Raw genomic sequence first — 22,290 nt, 5'->3', positions numbered from 1 at the left:
GTTTGCTTAATTCAATAGTCTGCTGTGAATAAATGTTAAAACAACAGAGTACCCATTTCAGACCTATGCATACGTTGCCCGGCTCCCCTGGTCTCCTCTCCGCCGCGGGCTTCTTCCCCCCCCCCCCCCAAAAAAAAAAAAAAGAAAAAAAGAAAAAGAAAATAAAAAAAAAAATTACAACAGCAACAACAAAACCACAAAAAAACAAAAAATTAAAGGAAACAGCAAACACGAGCAGCAAACACGAGCATCCAACCCACCCAATCTTGAGAATAAAGGAAGAAATGACTCGTTTTTCAGACATGATAGGCAAGATTCTCAGTGAAAGTAAACGGGAAACTAATCAAAATCGCTGAGAAAGCAAACTAAAATAACGTAGAGCATACGAAATTTAACAAGCAATACGCAAAACTTTCTGGAAGACAAAAAGCAAACACGTACAAGGCTTCACTTCTTTCCACGCGCGCTAACCGGACCTAGTGAAGGCCTGGTGGCTTATTACCCGGCCAGGCGCCCAAGTCAGTCCTGAAACCATGTCGAAGCACAAATATGGCGGCCGAGGAGGAGTGGTATTTTGAGGAAGAAGGGTGCCTTCAGTTCAGTGGCCGTCCAATTTCAGTCACATTTTCTCCTACGTCAAACTGCTTCATCTGTACGCTCGAAGATGGAACGGTTGAAGTTGTGGATGCACGTTCAAGTCTGCGTTTGAAGCGTACTACGCCGGCAGGTATGTATTAAGCATGTGCTGTAAGATAATTTTGCAGTTGGTTTATAAGATTGTGCGGTTTTTCCGTGTTTGAAGCTTATGCTACTTACCCAGGAAACAAAATCCTGCCAATTCATCTGTGCAGGAGTTTACAATTTTAATGCTCAGCGTTTTTGCTTTTTAAAAGTAAATGTAATTGCATGTCGTGCAGTTACCTTATAAATCGTTCCACAAGACGAAATCGATCTTGTTGATAGCTGTAGTCAGCACTTTACTAATTTACTTTCAGTATCATGAAAATGAACGTACTTGTACGGCATCGCCGTAGAACAGCTTCCGTAATCTACGAAATTCATTGCAACTATGAAAGCTTTTAGGAAAGCCCTACGGTTGAAAGTCACTTTTCATTCATTTATAGTTTTACTTTAGGTTATATAATACATGCAGTCGTATATTTCTGGAAACGTTTAGGACTTGATGCAAAGACTGATAAAACTTTGAGTTAGAAATATGGTTAAGAGAAGGTAAAACATTGTGAACTATGAAACATTACAATGTGGTATATGGGAAGTTGTGAACATTACAACCATTTGTGGAATGTTTCTGAAAATATTCAATTGATCTCATTTAAGGATGTTCACACTAACTGTTTATGGACTTCCTTACTGTGCACGCAATTCATGTTGCAATGCCACACCACCTCATGCATTGAGAAATTATGTGCGCTGAGGAAATTATGTAAACACATATTGGCCTGGTAGCTGGTAGGTTAGCTTCATTTGCAGTTTACTTTTTATGGTGCCTTACTACAGTTTTTGCTAGCTAGTCACTTCATGCTACTAAACTGGGATAAGCACCGACCTGATGGGACACTAAGCTTGAATGCAAACTTTACCTTACCTACCTTTTTGCTAATAAAGAGTTCTAGGTAGTGAACCCCTGTTTCTTTTTATTCAGAAAATGCAAGGCCTTTGCAGTGCAAGTTTTGTCCTGAGGTAGAGAAGCTGTTCATTACAAATGGATTTGTCTCTGGGTTACGCAAGGATCTTAATGGAGTGTTGCTGCTGGACAGCATCTTACAGCCTCCTCTTAAAGGCCCTTGCTTGGACCCAGTCGTGTTGGAGGTGACTCTCACAGATGTAAGTTCAATCAATCTTAAAATCAGCATGTGTCAATAATATTGATAATGTTCTTTAAAACCACATGATACTTTTTAAACAGCAAAATGTGTTTCAGGTGCATCTCCAACCAATGTCAGTTGTTTACAATAGGATAAGTAAAATAACATTTATCATGAATGTGATTGTTAATGACCTTGTAAAGTGCAATTTAGCAGCTAAAAATGTAAACAAAAGAATGCAAATATAATATTGACAATGTTGTCAATTATCAAACGGCTATGGACAAAGGAGGTGTCACCTAAATTTTTTAGAAATTATATTTCGAAGTAATGTAAAGTCTGTAAGCAATAATCTTACCAGGTAATTTTTTTCTCAACTGAAACAACCTACTAAAATGTTTTTTAAACACAATTACAGTGACTGTCGAACCTCAAATATCTGGACTCGTGGGGACTGCACTAAATAGTCCAGATAATCGAGAGTCCGGATAATCAAAAGTATGAATATTAATGAGCCAAAAATAAAACTGAATAACTTGGATGAGCAAACATGTATTTAATTGAGTTGAAAATAGCAGTCAGCTGCTGGCTTTAGCTGACACTTTGACCACACTTGCTGGCGACTTTTCACCCAAGAAATGGGGGGGGGGGGTAACCTGCAATTGACTAGCATCCCATCCAGGAGGGAGTATCAATACAGCTCATCAAGTCATACTATGGACAGTGGGATAAGCCTGGCTCGTGTGAGCCCGTACACGTAAGCAAGCAGCACCAGACAAAATCCTTGCTTAGGTTTTCTAGATGTATGTCGAAGCCCAAAAAGCTTTCTTAGATTATTCCTGACTAATTGCAGGACATGTGTTATGTCTTTTGTTAGGCTGTTCAGTTGTTGTCGGCTATGGAGTTGTGTATCTTGGCTGCAGAAGAGGGTATCAGGGTGAAATGTATGAAGGTCGTACATTCAATGCTTAAAGAAGAAGTTGATGAGGCTCAGTCACTATTGAGTTCTAGCCACGATAAAGCAATTAAGGTAATTATACATTATGATTAGTATTTAAACTTCTCAAATTCATAAATAAGTGATCAAGCTTAAACAAAAGAAAACATAATGTTGATGGGTTAGGGGTTCAGCAGATTTCAAAACACCTCAAGGTTTACTCTGTGGCCCATTGTGTTTTCAACTCTCTTCGTGGTGTTTGGAAGTAATATATCAAACACGAGAGTTTCATTAGGATATCAAAACACCGAGAAGAGAGTTTAAAATATGATGCACAGCGTAGTATTTTTGATGAAATTCAAGGTGTTTAGATCACCGATGAAACACTGTCTCGAGTGTTTGATATATCTTCTTGATCCAAACAAAAACTAAGGAGTAAAACTGACATATACTGTAGATGTTGTTTCCTTGGAAAACAATGTTGTCATATTTTATGGCTGTATTTCTTTGTTCAAAGTGGTGTACCTGCCAGTTGAAGTATGCTTGCAGTGGCTTGAACACAGCCTTTTCTGATCTGGCCACCTATCTCCAGAAAAGCTGCAAGAATCATGCAGCCCTCCCAGTGGTTTCAGCCATACAGTCCAGGACAATGTACCTGCTTGAGATTGTCACTACTGACAATAAACCTTGTTCAACTGGGAACAAATTTCCAATGTTCATGGAAGCAGTGAGGAGAAAGACTTTTTTGTCATGGCCACACAAAGAATACAGGTACATGTACTGACAAAAACTGCTACTTTGCTGTATTCATGTATTCTAATTGGTCATAGAACTTCCCCCAAAGTCACAAATTGTAATCTTAATGAATGGTCACCTCACCAAAGTGGCCAGGAGTTTTTGTACCAATTGAACTTGGATCCATACTTTTTACCGAATGGTAATGAAGGTATTAAAATGACTATTTATTTCCCTCACTGGCTCACTCACTCACTCACTCACTCACTCACTCCATTCTGATATCAAACCGCATTAATTTATCGCTAAATAAACGTGCTGACAGGAAGGTCCTTTAAACGCATTCAGCATGTCAATAAAAAATATTCTTCAACCTCGTTCCCAGGGTCTCTCTCTTCAGGGAACTAATTATTTTCACTCGGGGATACTTACACTTATCCTCTGGTGATAAAAGAGATGGAATTTGCTCAACGAAGAGCATAGGCTATCAATGAGCCATTCACGTAAGAAAACATTCAAAGACGCGTTTTAGTAAACACAACATTCATGCACGTTTTTGTTTCGCGTCACATCATCTTCGTGTCACGTCATCGCTTCTCTTTTTGAGTCGTGCGACGCGCACTTTCTCTCAATTTATCGCTGCTTAAAAAACGCACTGCTGGTACAAAAGCTGATGACAAATTTTGGTCAGCTCGGCCTGAGGCACGCCCCTAAAAAAAAAATTCAATGAGAGTGTAACGCTTATTTGAAAAAAACATACGAAAAATGGAAAAGAGATGTGAATTGACTAAACTACATATATTACGCTAACTGTATTAAAGCTCACTACGTGTAATAGCACTCATCTTTTTGAGTCGCAGATACACGAGTGCTCGGGCGATCTTTTTCTCATTTTCCCTCTCAAATACGCTATCGTGCTGAAGAAAGTAAAATTACAAAAAAGCTGAACATCGATTGAAACTGATCGCAACCCCTGAGAGCATGAGCCATCTCGCAACTCACGTGGAAAATGGCTTACTGGAAGGAAATCGCGTGCCTGACGCCCGTTCACGCAAGCAAGTGGGGCCATCTCGTGTTGAGAAGCACGCGGCTTATCGTCTTTTGGTCGGCCGCACTCTTTCTCTCTCTCCGCTAGGAGAAAAGTATCATATTCACAAAAATTTGCTGGATCAAGGTAATTGATCCTTTATACGCAACGGCTGAGAAAATAAAATCACAAAAAATTATTGCAAAAAGGATCGGTACATAAATTTGCGGTGAAAAAATGATTCGGCTGACTGAGAGAACCATCAATGTCGCAACTTTCTGAAGAAAAAACACAGCAAACAAAGTGAGAGGCTTGGACGCTTATTGGAAAACATCAATGACCCATTGGCTCAAAAAACATTCAGGCAAAAAGAGAGATTGTGACGTTATTGATATATAGCAGCTAAACTACATGCAGTTACGCTAAATATCAAAAAACGCTTGCCGTGTGTAGTGTTTTAGTTAACACGACATCCACACACTTTTCTTCCGTTTCACGTCATCTTGTCACGTTAGTATGAATGTTAGTAATAAAGTGAGATGTACATAGACGCTTATTTGGAAAAAAATTGGACAGTCGGCACTTCATCGATTGCAAATTACCATGAGGTGCTCGAAGAGCCTTTGATTACTCTTATTCAGGGCTGCCATATGTCAGCAAATGGTCAGGGAAAAACTAAAATTCTTGAAGGTCAGGGGAAAGTCAGGGAAATTTATTTTGAGTCGGATTATGTCCTCCATACACCTCTGTTTTAATACCATTAAAGGGTGGAAGAAACATTCAGGTCAATGCAATCTCAGCAGTTTTTTTGGAAGTGGAGGCTGGAGGCCAGAGGCTGCTACTATATCTGACATTTTGAATTTATTTGGTCAGGGAATTTTTTTTTATCGGTGAAGGTCAGAGAATTTTGAGAACCAATGTCTGTGGGAACCATGTTATTAAAATCTCCTAACATTAGCTACAGCGTGCCTCTCAAAACTGAAAAGTTAATTTTTTTCTCAGGGCAGCCGTTGTAGAGACTGAGAAATTCAAACATAGTTATTGTTCACACTTTTGGCAAAAGAGAATTATTCTGTAATTGTGATCTTTATTTACTGGTAGCTGTTGATTTTTTTTTTAAGGTGGGCATATCCTGAAGCTATGGCGAAAGCTGGCTTTTATCATCAAGTAAGTTTAAGACATTTTCAAGCAAGCAAACAATCAGTCATGTTAAGAAAGTATGCTGAAAGACAACTTTAACTGCACATATATTTTTTTGCTGATTTCGCTAAAATTTGTTTCCTATTTGTTTGGAAAGTTCTTTTCTTCTTCCTCAGCTTTTTTCTCTATGGTTAATGTACAAATTATTTTATATTTAATTTCATAAAGTGGATTTGGAATTCTGAGAGCACCCAGGTTGAGTAAAGGCCCAGCAAAATAAGGAAACATGTTTGCGTAATTGTTTTCTAGTTTTGCCATGGCTCCATGCTGCGCGGAAACACAGAATCTGTCTGTTTTGGAAACCAAAATTGACGCTGGAAACAATGCTTCCTGTATGAGAAAACTGTTAAACATTTATAGGAAACATGTGTGCACTACAAATTTTTCTGGAAACCTGTTTCCTTGTTTTTCCAGGCACTTGCTTTTAGTTGTCTGTCTTCCTATCACAATATTATGCAAATTTTTGGTTAATCAACTTTTTTAAACAACTCTCTTACAGCCTAGTAATCGTGGAGATGACCGGGCTCTCTGTTTCACTTGCAATGTGTGTCTGGTATGTTGGGAACCAACTGATGAACCATGGTAAGTAAGGTACAGTAGAACTGCTGCCATAAGTCCACCATTGTTGATATGGCTGCCTCATCACTATATTTTTTTTTTATAGAGACCTTTTTTTTTACATTAAACCAAATTACAACACCTCACCTTAACACATGCCAATTAAGGTTCTCACTGATTTAATTAAAATTAAACTTGTGAGATTACTTGGAACAATTTTGGAAGGGTTGCTATCAATCTGTGGCAAGTTAAAGCTATAAGACTGCATAACAAAATGACCCTGGAAAAACTCTGCTATTGATTTGTCAAGAGGATAAAACCAAAACAATTGACAATAAATACACTGTCTGACAGTAGTAATAATGATAGCCTTGTGACAGATTTTAGCTCCCCTTTTAATGTTGAATCCGGCCCTATGCCCACTTAGGGCTTTGGCCATAAGTTGAAGTTGTTTAATGTTGAATGTGTTTGAATGTTTCGATGAAATCTTGTGTTTAATACTCTAACTTCAAGTCATCTTTACACATGCCAGTGTAAGTGTGAATATTATGCTCTTCTTTGATATTGACAATAACATAAGATGACTGTTTGACTTGAATTTTGCCGGTGAGAATGTATTAGTATATTCCTTAATTAAAACAAAGAAATCTCAAGTTTTGGTTTTTAGTTGCATAATAAAGTTGTGTCATTTCATCTGCCAGGTCAGAGCATGAGCGGCATTGTCCAGACTGCTCATTTGTGAGAGGAGACCACACTAAAAATGTACCCATGTCAGGTTAGTGATGCCCATTGTAGCTGTTTACATGTGAGGTCTGTGACAGTTTGTGATCTGCATGTAGACAATCACAAGGGAGAAATAATGAATCAGCGATGGACACAACGATCTCTGAGGTACACCATCCTTATAATATAATTCTGCAGCCTGAATTAATGTCATGGGATGGAATGGAGCATTGCCAAATGTTTTAGTAAAAAACTTTCATTTATCAGTCCAACCAACTTCTTTGAACAGTTATTCTGATAACCTTTGTAAACATGCAGGATTCAACCTGGAAAATTCCAAACTCACGATATAGCTTTATAGAGATAAATGCAGTGTTTTGGACTGTTTGTTAGTACATATGAAAAATTAAAAACTGCCAGTTAAAGATGCTATATGCATACCATCAGTATAGAATTTGTTTGGTCAAATCTTAGACAAAGTCGTGTGTTGAACAGGGAAGAATTGAGCAGACAGAGAGAGTTGTTTTCTTAGGCTATTACTGGGAGGCCAGGTAGCCTCATTACTTCTCCTCCCACAAGAACGCATAGGGATAAGCATACATTGTATAAACTTAACGTTTGTGAGCCTGTCTGTAACCATGCATGTGTGTGTGTTTTTGCAGTTTCTCTGGCTACTGCTCCAGCTTGTGCACACGAAGCAACACAAGTGAAAGTAAGTTCATGAAGCCATGTGAGAAGAGAATAGTGAAAAAAAAATGCTTCATATTACTTTTGAGATTGTAAAATATTGACTTCTTTTACTTTCATGGTGAAAACCTTAGATTTGCTACAAATTGGTAAGAGTTTACAGTTTTGAAGGCTGCAAGAGGTGATGCAACTAACATCTTTTCTGCAAGCCAGCTACAGACTTTGTTTACTAACCCTTGCAACAAAAAAAATGTAGCTCTGGAAAAAAAATTGAGATAGAAAGGCCTGTGAAGTTTAACTAAAATTCAGTGAGACTTTGGAAGGACCATTCAATGGAGTAGAATCTAACAAGATCCACAGTTTGGAGATTTTCTGGATTATGCAAGAGAGTTGGCATGTCTTAAGATGTCAATTTTGCTCGATGGACATAGCTGGTAAAATCCACTGACAATAGATGCATAATACATACTGTGAGTTCCCTACAGGGGACAAGGGAATGGCTGGGAACAGAAATAGAAGGTAGAAATAACTTGTTTATTGTTTGGTGTAGGTCATCAGTGAGAGCTCCTGTTCACACTATATAGCAACATGCAGTGAGGATGGGCATGTCATCATCTGGAACATCCAAGATGAGCTTAAGGTTGGGAATTAAAGACTTGCCATGTGCATTTAAACTTATGCCCTGTCTTGATTTAATGTCCATAATTTTAAATAATGACCTGTGAATAAAGCTTTGTCATTGTTGTGTGTTAAATTGTACACTAGTTTTATTTACAAACAACACCCCACCCCCTAACCTTGTTACCACTACTAAACCTGTTTTTTATTGACTTCGTGAGGGCCATACTGGGAGTCTATTATTGCCTGAGGTACAAGAAATACTGATGGTGATATTCTTCAAGTATGCTACTGAGCTAGTGATAGTTTAATATAAAGTTGCATTTAACATACTAACCGGGCATTAACATTCTCCTAATGCTTGTGGGTTTTTGGGAAAACCCAGCCCCGACTTTTATCCAGTGAAAGGACATGTTACTTATTACCAAGCTCTAGTCGTATACATGTAACAATGTTGCATACTGTTGGTTTGCAATAAGTTTGCATTGTTAGTAAGATAGCCTGCAGTGCAGGCATTTTTCATGGACGCGCAAGTTTTCAGTATTGGCACGCAATCAAGTAGATTCGCTGCCATGTTGGATGAAGAAAAGTTGGTGGAGAGAGGGTTGGAAGTACGAAAACACATGGGAGGGGGTGGGAAGCACGAAAACACATGGGAGGGGGTTGGAAGCAAGAAAACACATGGGAGGGGGTTGGAAGCAAGAAAACACATGGGAGGGGGTGGGAAGCAAGAAAACACATGGGAGGGGGTGGGAAGCACGAAAACACATGGGAGGGGGTGGAAGCAAGAAAACACATGGGAGGGGGTGGGAAGCACAAAAACACATGGGAGGGGGTGGGAAGCAAGAAAACACATGGGAGGGGGTGGGAAGCACGAAAACACATGGGAGGGGGTGAGAAGCAAGAAAACACATGGGAGGGGGGTGGGAAGCACGAAAACACATGGGAGGCGGTGGGAAGCACAAAAACACATGGGAGGGGGTGGGAAGCAAGAAAACACAGGGGAGGGGGGTGGGAAGCACGAAAACACATGGGAGGGGGGTGGGAAGCACAAAAACACATGGGAGGGGGTGGGAAGCACGAAAACACATGGGAGGGGGTGGGAAGCAAGAAAACACATGGGAGGGGGGTGGGAAGCACGAAAACACATGGGAGGGGGTGGGAAGCACGAAAACACATGGGAAGGGGTGGGAAGCAAGAAAACACATGGGAGGGGGTGGGAAGCAAGAAAAGACATGGGAGGGGGTGGGAAGCAAGAAAAGACATGGGAGGGGGTGGGAAGCAAGAAAAGACATGGGAGGGGGTGGGAAGCAAGAAAACACATGGGAGGGGGTGGGAAGCACGAAAACACATGGGAGGGGGTGGGAAGCAAGAAAACACATGAGAGGGGGTGGGAAGCAAGAAAACACATGGGAGGGGGTGGGAAGCAAGAAAACACATGGGAGGGGGTGGGAAGCACGAAAACACATGGGAGGGGGTGGGAAGCAAGAAAACACATGAGAGGGGGTGGGAAGCAAGAAAACACATGGGAGGGGGTGGGAAGCAAGAAAACACATGGGAGGGGGTGGGAAGCAAGAAAACACATGGGAGGGGGTGGGAAGCACGAAAACACATGGGAGGGGGTTGGAAGCAAGAAAACACATGGGAGGGGGTGGGAAGCACGAAAACGCATGGGAGGGGGTGGGAAGCACGAAAACACATGGGAGGGGGTGGGAAGCAAGAAAACACATGGGAGGGGGTGGGAAGCAAGAAAACACATGGGAGGGGGTGGGATGCACGAAAACACATGGGAGGGGGTGGGAAGCACAAAAACACATGGGAGGGGGTGGGAAGCACAAAAACACATGGGAGGGGGTGGGAAGCACAAAAACACATGGGAGGGGGTGGGAAGCACGAAAACACATGGGAGGGGGTGGGAAGCAAGACAATTTTTCCTTCCCTTCCCCTCACTCCTACTCGTTGGGATGCATTTTCCTCTCTCCTTTAGCCTCTCCTGAGTTCGAATCAACCCCATCCAAATGTGCTTGCTCACTAAAAAATAATATGCCTACATTACAGGTTATTGTTAAGACAGTCTTCAATCTTGTGCATAACCTGGCCCTTCAATATTGCTGAGGCCCAAGGCTCCTTTGCAAAATCTAAGTACTTTGATTTTTTTTATCATAGATCCACACAGAGTTTCAAGTTGATCTCCCTGGTGCGGTTGCAGATGTTCTAGGTTGTCAAGGTGGTGATGAGTCAGTAGGCACTGGCCCTCCTACAAGCTTTGTTGCTTGGGCTGAACCTGATAATGATGAAGACATGGAAGATGCCTGCATTGAACTAGGTAATGGCTTACAAAATCCAAGTAAAGTATTTACTCCAGTGAGCAATGTTGATGAAAGCTGTAAAAAGGAGATATCCGTACCCATACCAATACCCACATCGTACCAGAATACCAGTGAAGAATGCAAGAACGGACAAGGTAAAGATCTTTATTTAGTAAAACTTTCCTGTCATGAAATGTGTGAATGTGATTGGTTGTGGTGTGATCTCTGCTGTTCATTGGAATTGGGCAGCAGCTCTCATAAGGCCTCACATGAATGGCTTGTTACCCTTCAAGAAAATAATGCAACAAACAATAGGCACAATGTCCCTAGCTCCCAAAACAATTAGCAACTGCTACACTAGAGGACAAGTAGAATTACGAGCTTATAAGAACTGCTAGTACACTAAATAAGAAAGAGTACTCTAGGGCCAAGTTTTGTATTATGGGGTTGTTACTGGGAAATAAACAACAGACAAGAAGCCATATTGTCCTAGTTACAGTCCCACATGCAACTGCAAGGTGAGACTTACCCCAGATTTCTTCTCCTTTTCTAAAGAGGCGATTTGAATAATAATAGACCATATTTGTATTCTTGGTATCGGACTGGAACTAGCTTGCAATGGAGGCTAATGCGGGTAATCTTTTCAAATGCAAATGACATAAAGCTCTTTTAATGATATTCCCCTGCATTAGCCTCCATTGCAAGCTAGTTCCAGTCCAATACCGAGAATACCAATATGGTCTATTGTCTTGTTCACACCACAGGTATGACAGGTAGTTTTGCAGTTATGACTGGGAGATTATTCTGCAGATGTTATATATTTTTCTTTGTTGGATTCACATACTTCATACTTCACTTCACATACTTCATGCTATAAAATCCGTTTTTGTTATTCACAGATGAGGAGAAGTGTGCTGACGGTCCATCTGAAAATTATGATACCAGTCAAGAAAAGTGTGCTGATGGCCCATCAGAGAATATTGATACCAGTCAAGAAAAGTGTGCTGATGGCCCATCAGAAAATATTGATACCAGTCAAGAACACAACAAGCACAAGCTGATTGTCTGCACAGTGTCTATTGTTTGCTCATGTGGTAAAGATCCAACAAACAACACAGGCCAGAAATGTCAATCATTTGGACACACGGCAACTTTACTGCTTGCAGTTTTTGTTGAAAAGAACTATCCAACAAGTGATACTGTAAATGCAGATGACAAAAATGATTTAAATGTCACGGCAGGAAGTCAACTTTGCCCATACATTTTGGTGTATGACATCTTGGCAGATTCAGGAAACAAACTAGAGGAATCTTCTTCAAAGCAGCTCTTCAATGTTGACAGCAGCACTGAACTTGAAAAGGAAATGCTGATGCTAACGCCATCTGGCAGTGACGACGATTGGATGTACGATCAGCTTCCTGTTCTTCCACCCCCTCCACCCCCTGTCCTCCCCCCTGACACTCTTCACTCTTCTGTGTTACAAAAATTTGCCGAGGCTATCGCTGGTGACGAGAATGAAGACAAAAGCAAGACTTTCAAATCCAAAGAGGAAACAAATCAATGTAGGAAACTTGTTCAATGTCTAGAGTTGTCAGAAGCTTGCAAGGGTCAATGTTGTAAGGTGTCCAATATAGTCCCGTTTGGAGATGGTCAAAATCTGCTGGTCAGTTTTGTCTTATGTACTTCTTGTGGCAAAGAAATAGAGTTAGATCCCAGTGGCACAAGTACAGAAACTGAAAATGTAGTTCAATCAAGTGATGATTCTTCTGCAGATGTAGCAAATAGTTCAGTACAGGAAAATAATTCAAAAACTCTTAGTTGCGAGCATAATTTTTCACAAACAACACTGGCAGTATACAGAATAGTTATCAATAATGGCAAAAGGACGTTGTCCCAGGAACCTACAAGAACAAAACAGTTTTCTGCTACTGAGGGTATCCTTACTAGCATAGTTACTCTGCCACTTGAAAGCCATGAGCTCTTAGGTGATCTGTGTTTTCAAGAGGCTGAAGCAGAGCTCTCTTCGCTGAGTCAACTGTTTGTGGCTGCTGTAAAGGAGAGTGTCATCCTAATTGATGCAAACTCTCTGAATATTCTCACCAAGTTCACAGCATCAAATGGGAGTTCAAGGATCACGCATGTATTGAACTGTCCAGGGATGGACTGCTTTTGTGCATGCACAGAGGATGGATTGATGCGTTTTCTTGGATTACGGCACCAGCAGACTGGTGAAGCAGGTGAAGGCAGCATGGGACAGGAAAGGACGGATGGCATCCCTCAAGCAGCTTCAGCAGGTTCTTGGTCACAGTCAGGTAACAACAAATAGAAAGGACTATTATTAAAAATTAATATGCTATTTTTCTAGTCATAGGATGTTCAATTAATATTTCCTGTCACAAATACCTAGTTCTGAAGCTTTTTTCACTGTTACATGGCTTTTAGGCTCGATTTTTGCTGCCTTCTCGGGTCCTGTCTTTGTGCTTTTGGGGGGATGACTGCAGGCTCATTTTCCCAAAAAAGTGCTGGAAATTAAGCCAACATGGCTTTGGGTTTGGAAAATTCTTCTAAAATTCAGTGTGGCTAAAGTACTTGATTCCAACATGTCTGAAGAAAAAACAACATACAGATGTACTGTATGAAATAAGCCTCGCCATGGCATGTTGTGCTATCTCATTAGTATTCAGTGCATGCAACAGCTCTCTACTTCTATCGGCAAACTTTTTTTTTTCAGTCTTGTTGCATAAGCTTGAGGCTTTGATCTGGAAATTATAATAAAAATAGCTGTATTGTAAAGGTGTCTCTTATATTACCGGTTCTTGCAGTTGCTGACAAACTAGCAAAAGTGTGTATTAATTAAACTAGTGGTAACCACAGGTTAGAAAGTGCGGGCCTCGATGCAGTTAAGAGAAGGTACTGGGAGGGAAGTGTTTTTAAATCACTGGAAAAAAGAAAATTATTTCGAGTAAGGTCGAGTAACGCGTCACGCTTAAGTCACGAATGTTTTTTATCGTTTCCTATTGCCCCGAACCAATCAGAGTTGTTTTTTTGATTGACAGTTTTGCGAAGTGTAGTCGAGCACGCGGTGTGAATTGAGATGTGATTTTCCTCCGTCGGCAAACTCGCTTTGTTGTCAGTGTTATAAGGAATTTCTCGAGAATAACCGTTGTTGGAATCATTCGCTTTGCCGTAGTTTATCTGTGATACAATCACAGCAGATCTTCTCAAAAGCTCAAAAGCAACACCTATAAAACAACGTCTGGAAAACGTAATGTCTGCAAGACAGAAGCCTCGATCTAATATGACAAGCTGTTGATTTTTCGCATTCTTATCGCTCTTGGAGACAAGATTTTTCTCTTCCGGTGTTACGACAAATGTCGTGATTGACACATTTTTTGCATTCTGATCGTTCTTAGTGGAAGAACAAAATTTTTAACTTCCGGTTTGCAGATAGCCTTTATAAACGTGGCGCGCACGCGTAATACGCAATCCGCTGGTCACTGTCAAGATTAGGGTTGCGGGCCTCTCTTGGGCCCGCAAAAAGGATTTTATTGTGTTGTAACCACTTGTGTCATTATTGCAGCTGTTGCTCTGAGCCCAGATGAACCAGTGACCTTGGCATACCTACTGTCCTTAGTTCAGCTTACAGAATTTGTAACATTGATGCCAAGGTTCACAGCATCTGTGCCGTCATCATGGGTGGAGGTTCAGCAGGATCAACAGCGTCTTCACCAGCACAGCTTGTTAGATCCTGTGCTGCATACCAGGACATGGAAACTGCGATCAGACAGTAGCAGGTATGAGTAAGCAATAAGATGGTTTAAAATTGCTGGGTTGTGATGTTACCATGGCTCTAGCCACTCTTGTCACTGATAAAAACTCAGCTACAAAGCAACCAGTACCTGTAGGTGTAAATACTGGATTGACTTTTCACTTGTGAAAGCTATTTTATATAAATTTTGGGTAAGACGTTGCAAAGTATGTCTAGACATTCAAACAGCTATGGTGTGCCATTAAAGTGTTTTAATGGTTTCAAACGGTAATGATATTAAAGCATTTAAAAGGTAAACGAAACATCTAGAGCTCACCGTTCGAATGTTCTACAGCAATTCTAATGAGGCATTTGAATGGTTGAATATGTTAACTGAGCAGATGAATATATTTACCATTTCGGCCTGTTAAAATGGGCTGTAAGAAATTTTTAACAGATTAATAAACCGTTCAAACACTAGTGTGTGCATATGTTTTCCCATGGAAGGTCACAATATATTTTATTACAAATTATGTACATGACTGTATAAGGTGACAATTTCTTTCTATTGTATGTCAGGCCCAGTCCTTAGTACTTAAAACATTAGTTTTTGAGGTGTGTTTAAATTTTGCATTAAAAGAACATGTTGGCAGTTTCTGGGTGTTGCAGATAGTTTGATCTACAAATGACAAGAAAACAGAGGATTCACAAGACAATAACGAATACCCAGACCACAATAAAATACTTAACATGCAGGCTGTTATACTCCCAGCACCGCCCATCTGCTTAGTTGATAAGACATATTTACATTACTCTTTCTTGTACATTTGTTGCAGCTTTTTGAGCAAGGAACAAGTTGTTGAGCTTGTGCTTCCACGATATTGCCATGTGGGCCATGTAGACATCAGATTCTCATTAAGCCCTATGACAACTCAGCCAGCAACAAATGTGTACCTCCTCAAACCACCGTATCCTAGCTCCTTTAAACCCAATCACAAGACCTTCACAGCTCCTGTGCTAGAACATCACAAGAAAGGAATACTGGCATCTGCACGAGAGCAAGACACCATTGTGTGTGGCCCTGTGAATTTGAAACTGGGGCTCGACAGCACGGGGCGACATGGCCGTGTGACATTGACAAGCCCAGAACTGATCAAATCTAGCAGTAGAATTTTGCTGATGGTGATTGACAGTTGTGGTCCAAGCGAGGACTTAACTGAGGTGTCAATAACAGTGACAAGGTTTAAGAACAACTTCCCTGCAGAATGCCACAAATTGAGGACTAGTTTGCTGGAAGACAGCAGCCGCAGATTGCTTGAAATTGTTGGGGGATCTGAGCCTGTGCTTGGAGCAACAAGAGTAAATGATGGAAGAAAACTGGCACTAGAACTCCTCTGCTGGATTGCCGGCATTTGCGTCAACTACGAAACTGGGTAATTTTATTTTGATGGTAGTTATTGGGTTAAGAAAACAAGAACATCATAACATCAATTCGTTAATGAAGCTCCCACCTTGGATTATGTGCCCCTTCTTGATTAAGCATCCTCCCTCTATAATGCGCCTCTCCTGGAATAAGTGCTCCATAGAGTAGTCAAAAATGTGATATAAACCCACACCTAATATTGTATAAAAATAAAACTGGCTCAATCATGAAGATTAACAAAGGAAAACCTGACATAATTATAAAGTACAGTAAGTGCCCTAGGTGTAATCTATGAAATTATACACTACAGGTATTTTAGTCAAACCAGAAGTTCTTACTTTGTTATTTTGATTGAAACAACAATCTACACAACCCACAATGGAGAAACTGTTGATTGTGGCAGAATATGGGGTGGAAAAGAAAATGCCTCAGAGAGAATATTCCAAATAATATTATTATAACTATAGCACATGTCGACTAACTTAAGCAAGTGTCAAGTTTGTTGTGTGAAGAAAAATCTCTATATTTGAATTTCAGGTTTGATTAAGGATATACACGTAAATAATGCTTTTTTAAAAACACTATAGCAATAAAAGTTGGGGTTTACTATAAGGAATTTTTTGTTTCCAAAATGTATATGATTAGATAAGGACAGATTTTGTTTCTGAAAAAAACAAAACAAGGTACATGCAAGGATACAGCATACTACAACTGATAATCAAAAGTAAATGAAAAATTCTCTTAACATAATAATAAAGCTTGTCCTTTTACGGAAGGTTTTTTGGTTTGAACCCTTGTATCCCTCTCCTTTATGAATTACGGTTTTTGAAACACAACCCCTCCTCGGGACCTTTATTTGAGCGAATATGTATAATTCCTGGATCTGTTTGTTGACAATTAATATTTTACTGTATTCTGGTATCTCAATAGGGTCAGCAGCAGCTTGGTACAGGATGTGGAGATGTATCTTCCAAAGTTGATTCAGACATGTTACCTCTCCTGTGGACGGAGCATTGCTCACAAGTGTAGTAGACTTTTGATGATGTGTGGCAGGTAGGGTCATTGTTTTAAAGTGTGACTGACTAGGGACACTCAGACAATAAAAACCAATCACTGTGGAAAAGGGAAACAATACACTTGCATATCAAGCCAATTAAATGTCTACCATCGATTGCATCTACCCGTGAATGCACGTGCTAAAAATATGTTTTCACGTGATGTTAAGACGAAGTTTAGCAGACCGTAACGCGAACTTTTGCACTCAAAATGCTCACCATAAACACCGAGTACGGGTGAAACTTTACACTGGAAATGATTCAAGTGAACCTGTGTATGCATATCGACAAAGATCAGCATCAGTTTCTCGGAAGAAGTCTCTATATCTTATCTTTCTGCCATTTCAAAACTGGAATGTGTTGAACTTTTGGCGTGAAAGTTGCCATTACAGTCTGCTAAACTTCAAAGTTTGACACCTGAAATGAAGCCGTTTGATGTCATGAAAACATGTTTTTAGGGCGTGCATTCACGGGTAGATGCAATCGACAGTAATAGTTCAAAACAAAATTTTAACTTGCTTACTTGAGATGATTTTTATTTATTTTTTTATGATATTGAGTTTTGAGGTTAAACACACTCTGTTTTTAATTAGCAGTATGATTTTTAAAAATAATTATACCTAGTGAGAGAGAGATTGTGTGAAAACAGTGAAATCAATGTGATGGCCATGTTAGCGAATTGTGTGTCTAATTGGACTTAACAACCATACAGGAGTATTTTTACACAGTGATCTTATTCACAACTATTTTTCAAGCAAAAAGTCAACGAGGATGAGAGTTGACGAGAGTCAACTCTGATGAGAGTTTTCATCAACCCTCGTTGACTATCATCAACTCGGGCCATGTGAGAATAAGAGTCTGTCCAACTCTCATCGACTTGCATGAAAACTTATGCACGTTTGAAGTCATCAGAGTGCAGTAGAGTGGATGGGAGTGCATGAGATTTTAGGGTAACAATTCCACAAGGATTGTCAGTTCTTGATTTGGGTGATGATGGTTATTCCTCTCAAACAGTAGATCGTTTTAAAAAGAACAGTACAGAGTTTTTACAAGTTTTGTCCTCAAAAACCTTGATCAAAATCCTTGAAAGTTGTCAACCTTTTGGTGCAACAAAGGGTATGGACCACAAAAAAATAATTTTCAAACTTCCCAACCTTGGCAAAATGTCTGTTAAAATTGTTATCTCTCTTTGTCCACTAGGAAAGCTGCTGCCCAGAGGACATCCACTGACTCGACATCATCATTTAGAAGATCTCTTCTGAATGCAATCCTGGATGTTCTGCGACTCACTCCGTGTGCTGTTTCTTCTGGAGCAGTGCATTGGTTGTTTAAATTACTAACTGGATTTGCAGCCCAGGCAGATTCTACTCTCACTAGCTTTGTATGCTTGGAAATGCTGGAATTTTTATCATCAAAGCTTGCAAGTGCAAGACTTAAGGAGCATCTCTCATTAAGAGCAAGGTCAGAAAGTTTACTATAAATATACTGTTGCTTAGAAAATTCTCTCTCAGCTTGTCTGTGCCAGCATTCCAGTAGATCTTTTTTACTTCCACTACATAACCATAATTATCACATGCACTGTTGACGGGGTTTGTTTTCAGCAAAATTAATATTTATTGAGGCAGAGTTTCTGATTCTTATTATACATGTATAATAAAAAAAATTTCTGCACACATTTATTACAGGACCTGGAGCCCTTACTAAAAAAAGATTTTACCCGCAACTGTTACTTGTTTCCCTGACTGTGGTGTGTTGTCCTGTGAAGTTCAGCACAGAAATTGTAAAACCAACCCACACTCGTCTGACAGATATTTAGACTTTTATTCTCAACAAGACAAAAGCCATAAGATTAGCACAGCTGAGACCCTCTTACACCAGGCAACTAAACTCCCTAGTACAGCCCAAGGGAAAAGTACTGAAATCAATCATGTCACTGATGCTCTAGGACCTAACAACTAGCCTTCTGATATTATTTCTAGTAACATTCTTAAGAAGAAATTCTCCAATCCAACAACACATGCCATCCCTTCATGGGATGGAATGGGATGGTCATTAGACCATCGCATAGACTTGGAGAACTCTAGTGTCATTGACAAAGGCTCTTTTCGCATTAGAAAAACTTTGGAGGCTTGGCACACCTCTGCTACTAAGCATGCTGACAATAATTCAAAGCCCATTCCAAGCCAATACTGTATTCTTTTCAAAAAATAGCATCTAAATTAGCATATTTTTACTTCGCTTTTGTTTTTTTATTATTTTCTTTTATCTCACCTTTCTTGTATATATTTTATTCATTTTTTATTCATTTTTTTTTTATCCGCCGAAGGCTGTAGAGAGACAGCTGAAAGCTCATTATTTTTAATATTTTTAGCCATGAATGTTATGTATTATCCTGGCTGCGCTTCAATCTTTAATCACACAAATTGTGTTGTATCTGATTGTTTAAGGAGCTATCATGAGTATTTTAAACCAATCACAGAGTGCAGTAAAGCAAAACCAGTAATGGTAACTGTAGTTATGCATGGTCATCATTACTAACACTGTGCTCACAATTTTCTTTAGATACGGACTGTATGGTTGCCCATTAGATCCTGTTCTGTTTGATGCTGTACCGCAAACCCCTACCAGCCAACAGAGTCCACCAATTGTTAATGGTCTTAGTGCGCTATCTTTGGCCGTTAAGGGAGCACTTACTTCAGGGAGTTCTGACAGTGAGTCATGGAGTAGTGTGAATTCCCCATTGGCTTGCCGAGGCCTCTTAGAAGTTCAGCCCCTTCATTTTGTGTGCTGTTCAACCAGTGACGGTGCACGAGTGGAGAGAGGTGACACCCAGTCAATACCTGGCGGCAGTTTAGGGCCTACAGGACCATCAGTGGCTGTTCCAATGATGTCTAGTGCAATGCCCCCTTCAGCGACACTTGCACCGACACTGCCAACTGTTTCGGCATCTCTGGCCGCCCTGGAACAAGAACTTCAGATGTTAAAGGTGATAACATTTTAGGATTGGAAATCTTGTTAAATGAATTATTTACCCTGTTATCAAAACTAGCAAAAAATAATTCTTAAACTTGAATGATTATCAACAGGGCCTTTTAAGAATTTGAAGGACTGTTTACATGTCATGCAACAGTCAGACATCATGTTTGAGTTATTAGACAGTACACACCATTTTCAAAAGAATATTGCTATTGGACAGTTGCACTTAAATGGTTTACTGTTTTCTATTCATGATACAATATGGTGTCTTACAATGAAGGTACAGAGTTTAAAATTATGACTGATAGGGTTCTTTGTGCAAGATAGAAAATTTCATAAATGGGGACTAAAAGATTATCTTGTCCGGTATTTTTTTTATTTAGAGTTTTTGCTTAGAAAACTGAAAACCTTCAAAGAGTTACACTTAAAACTGCAAACAAAAAAAACAAAAAAACGCCTGGAGGTAGAGCATGTACCTGAACACCTCCTAGGAGGGTGGAGCCTTTGGCCCCGGCAATAATTTTTTTTTAGGCCCACTTGTCAAATCCTGGTCCTGGCTATGCATGCTGTTATTAGCACAGTAAATGACAAGAACATCATGGCAAAAAGTTGTCTGTCCTTTTTTGACGGAATATTTAGTATGACTTGTCAGTAGTGTACTATTTTGCTTTCACTGTAGTTGCCAAAATTCTGAAAATTATAAAAAAGTTTCCTCTCTTCTTGATTTAATTTTGGGTGTTGTCCTTATGATGCAGCAGCACCAACAACAGCTAGTCAGCCTGCAGCAACACAAACAACAGCTAGAAAAACATAAGAAGGAACTGGAAGATCTGTCCATGCTGTCCCTGTTTCCTAAATTTTTGTACAAAGCTGGAGATGTGTGGAGCCCACCTTCAACTACTCAAGCATTCCCACCACCTGCTGGAAGTTCTCCCATGACTTCCACCAGCACTCTTATTAACCTGGCACAACACAAGAAACAAGCATCATCCACCAAAAGGCAGGAGAGGGTAACTGGTGTTCCTGCTTCTCAGCCAATCCAACAACACCTTATGCAGGTTTGTGAAGGAAAATACCCCAATGAAAGTAATGTGTTTCACAAGACACATGGGACACAATAGAGAGGTTAAGCATGGCGTTTATTTTTCCCACGAACAGCGAAATTCAACTTCTGCCATCTGCCGTTTGGCATTCGTATGCAGAAAGGGGTAGTTTTTTTGTAGTGAATGTGGGATTTTTCCCTATTTTTATGAGGGATTAATTTTGGAATTCGATAAAAAGGTAGCAAAATGAACGGCAAGCTAGCGTTTGCCATTTGCCATATAACGTCAAGCTTAATCTCTCTATTGTTTCTCAATGTGTCCCACACATCCCAAATCTATTAACTGTAAGATGTTGAGTAGCTATTCTGTGTTTATCTATCATCAACAATTTTGTGTTTGTCACTTTGAGGTTTCAGGTTTTTCACTCTTTTGAAACAACATGGAGTATAGTATTTCAGTAAAATATCTTTTGCATTCTAGTCTGAGTGTACAAAACACAAAGGTTGCCCTACAAACACTGTACCACTCAGTAACTAACCATAGACCATTTGCGTAAATGGCGTCTGCATTTGAATGACAAAACATATACATCCTAAGCCTCGCATTCATGTAAAAAATCCTTTGTCTATAAACATCCACATGAGGCTAAGGATGTACTAAGTATTGTAATGCAAAAGTGGGTGCCATTTATGCAAAGGGTCTATGTAAAGGTCCATTTCTTAGTAGATTCATGTCCTTGTGCAGGCTTGGTGTTGACCATGGTTGAATGTTGATTATTGGGACTCATGGGGGTCCAGAAAATTAAGAGCATTCATATCAATGAGACAGAAATAAAACTAAAGAAAGCTGAATATGACAACATGCAAGCAAATCTTTACAATTACCTAAAATGTTGACACAAAATGACTCGACGAAAAATATCTAGGATTTGCCATTATTTTGCTGATGCTATGTTCATGTGATGAATTTGAAATTTAATTATTCCTGCAAAAAATGAGACCACAGAAGAAACACAGGCACTTCAAACAAGTAGGGAAGTCTAGAAAGTTAAAGTCAGGCAGTCAAGGGTTGACTGTTGTTAATTTCTTAGATGGTTAAGTTATGTTTCTTTCTTCATAGCTCCCTCAACCACAGATGCTGGTGATTGACCGTCTTCATGCAGGAGCTCGTCATCATGTTGTTCTAGACTTTGGCTGTGTTGTCCAGTTGACAGATGTGTTGATTCCTCAGTGCTCAGACATCATGTCTTTGTCTATTGATGTTTGGACTCTGTGGGATGACCCAGATGTCCAGAAAATAGCTGTGGTGTCCGACATTAACCTTTGTGCTTGTGTGCTCAAGGACCTGTTACCTCCCCCCGTGTGCCGTTATGTCAAGGTAAGTTTTAGTTTGATCAGAATAGACTTGAGTATTAGACAGATAAAT

At 39.9% G+C, this 22,290-nt stretch overlaps 1 protein-coding gene across 2 annotated transcripts in view; it reads left to right on the top strand.

Annotated features, from left to right (window-relative positions):
* The first annotated feature begins 287 nt into the window (after window positions 1-287).
* LOC144634529 (dual E2 ubiquitin-conjugating enzyme/E3 ubiquitin-protein ligase BIRC6-like) overlaps window positions 288-22,290 on the top strand; it is a 59,368-nt gene continuing 37,365 nt past the window's right edge. Inside the window, exons 1-18 of one of the 2 annotated variants that reach the window (XM_078493504.1) lie at window positions 288-727; window positions 1,664-1,845; window positions 2,704-2,856; window positions 3,281-3,534; window positions 5,647-5,692; window positions 6,225-6,307; window positions 6,985-7,058; window positions 7,669-7,718; window positions 8,244-8,333; window positions 10,478-10,775; window positions 11,520-12,932; window positions 14,201-14,414; window positions 15,205-15,801; window positions 16,722-16,844; window positions 18,047-18,307; window positions 19,409-19,832; window positions 20,581-20,880; window positions 21,985-22,242. In XM_078493504.1, coding sequence (XP_078349630.1) covers window positions 550-727; window positions 1,664-1,845; window positions 2,704-2,856; window positions 3,281-3,534; window positions 5,647-5,692; window positions 6,225-6,307; window positions 6,985-7,058; window positions 7,669-7,718; window positions 8,244-8,333; window positions 10,478-10,775; window positions 11,520-12,932; window positions 14,201-14,414; window positions 15,205-15,801; window positions 16,722-16,844; window positions 18,047-18,307; window positions 19,409-19,832; window positions 20,581-20,880; window positions 21,985-22,242 — 4,998 coding nt within the window. In that variant the 5' untranslated portion in view covers window positions 288-549. Of the gene's footprint in view, window positions 728-1,663; window positions 1,846-2,703; window positions 2,857-3,280; window positions 3,535-5,646; window positions 5,693-6,224; window positions 6,308-6,984; window positions 7,059-7,668; window positions 7,719-8,243; window positions 8,334-10,477; window positions 10,776-11,519; window positions 12,933-14,200; window positions 14,415-15,204; window positions 15,802-16,721; window positions 16,845-18,046; window positions 18,308-19,408; window positions 19,833-20,577; window positions 20,881-21,984; window positions 22,243-22,290 lie in introns of both variants that reach the window. The other variant, XM_078493503.1, reaches the window with a different exon arrangement.

This window comes from Oculina patagonica, chromosome 13, assembly GCF_052425735.1.
Source record: "Oculina patagonica isolate OP01 chromosome 13, crgOcupat, whole genome shotgun sequence".
Classification (NCBI taxonomy): domain Eukaryota; kingdom Metazoa; phylum Cnidaria; class Anthozoa; order Scleractinia; family Oculinidae; genus Oculina; species Oculina patagonica.
The sequence above is the reverse complement of the archived record's forward strand: the minus strand, read 5'-3'. Positions and strand labels throughout refer to the sequence as shown.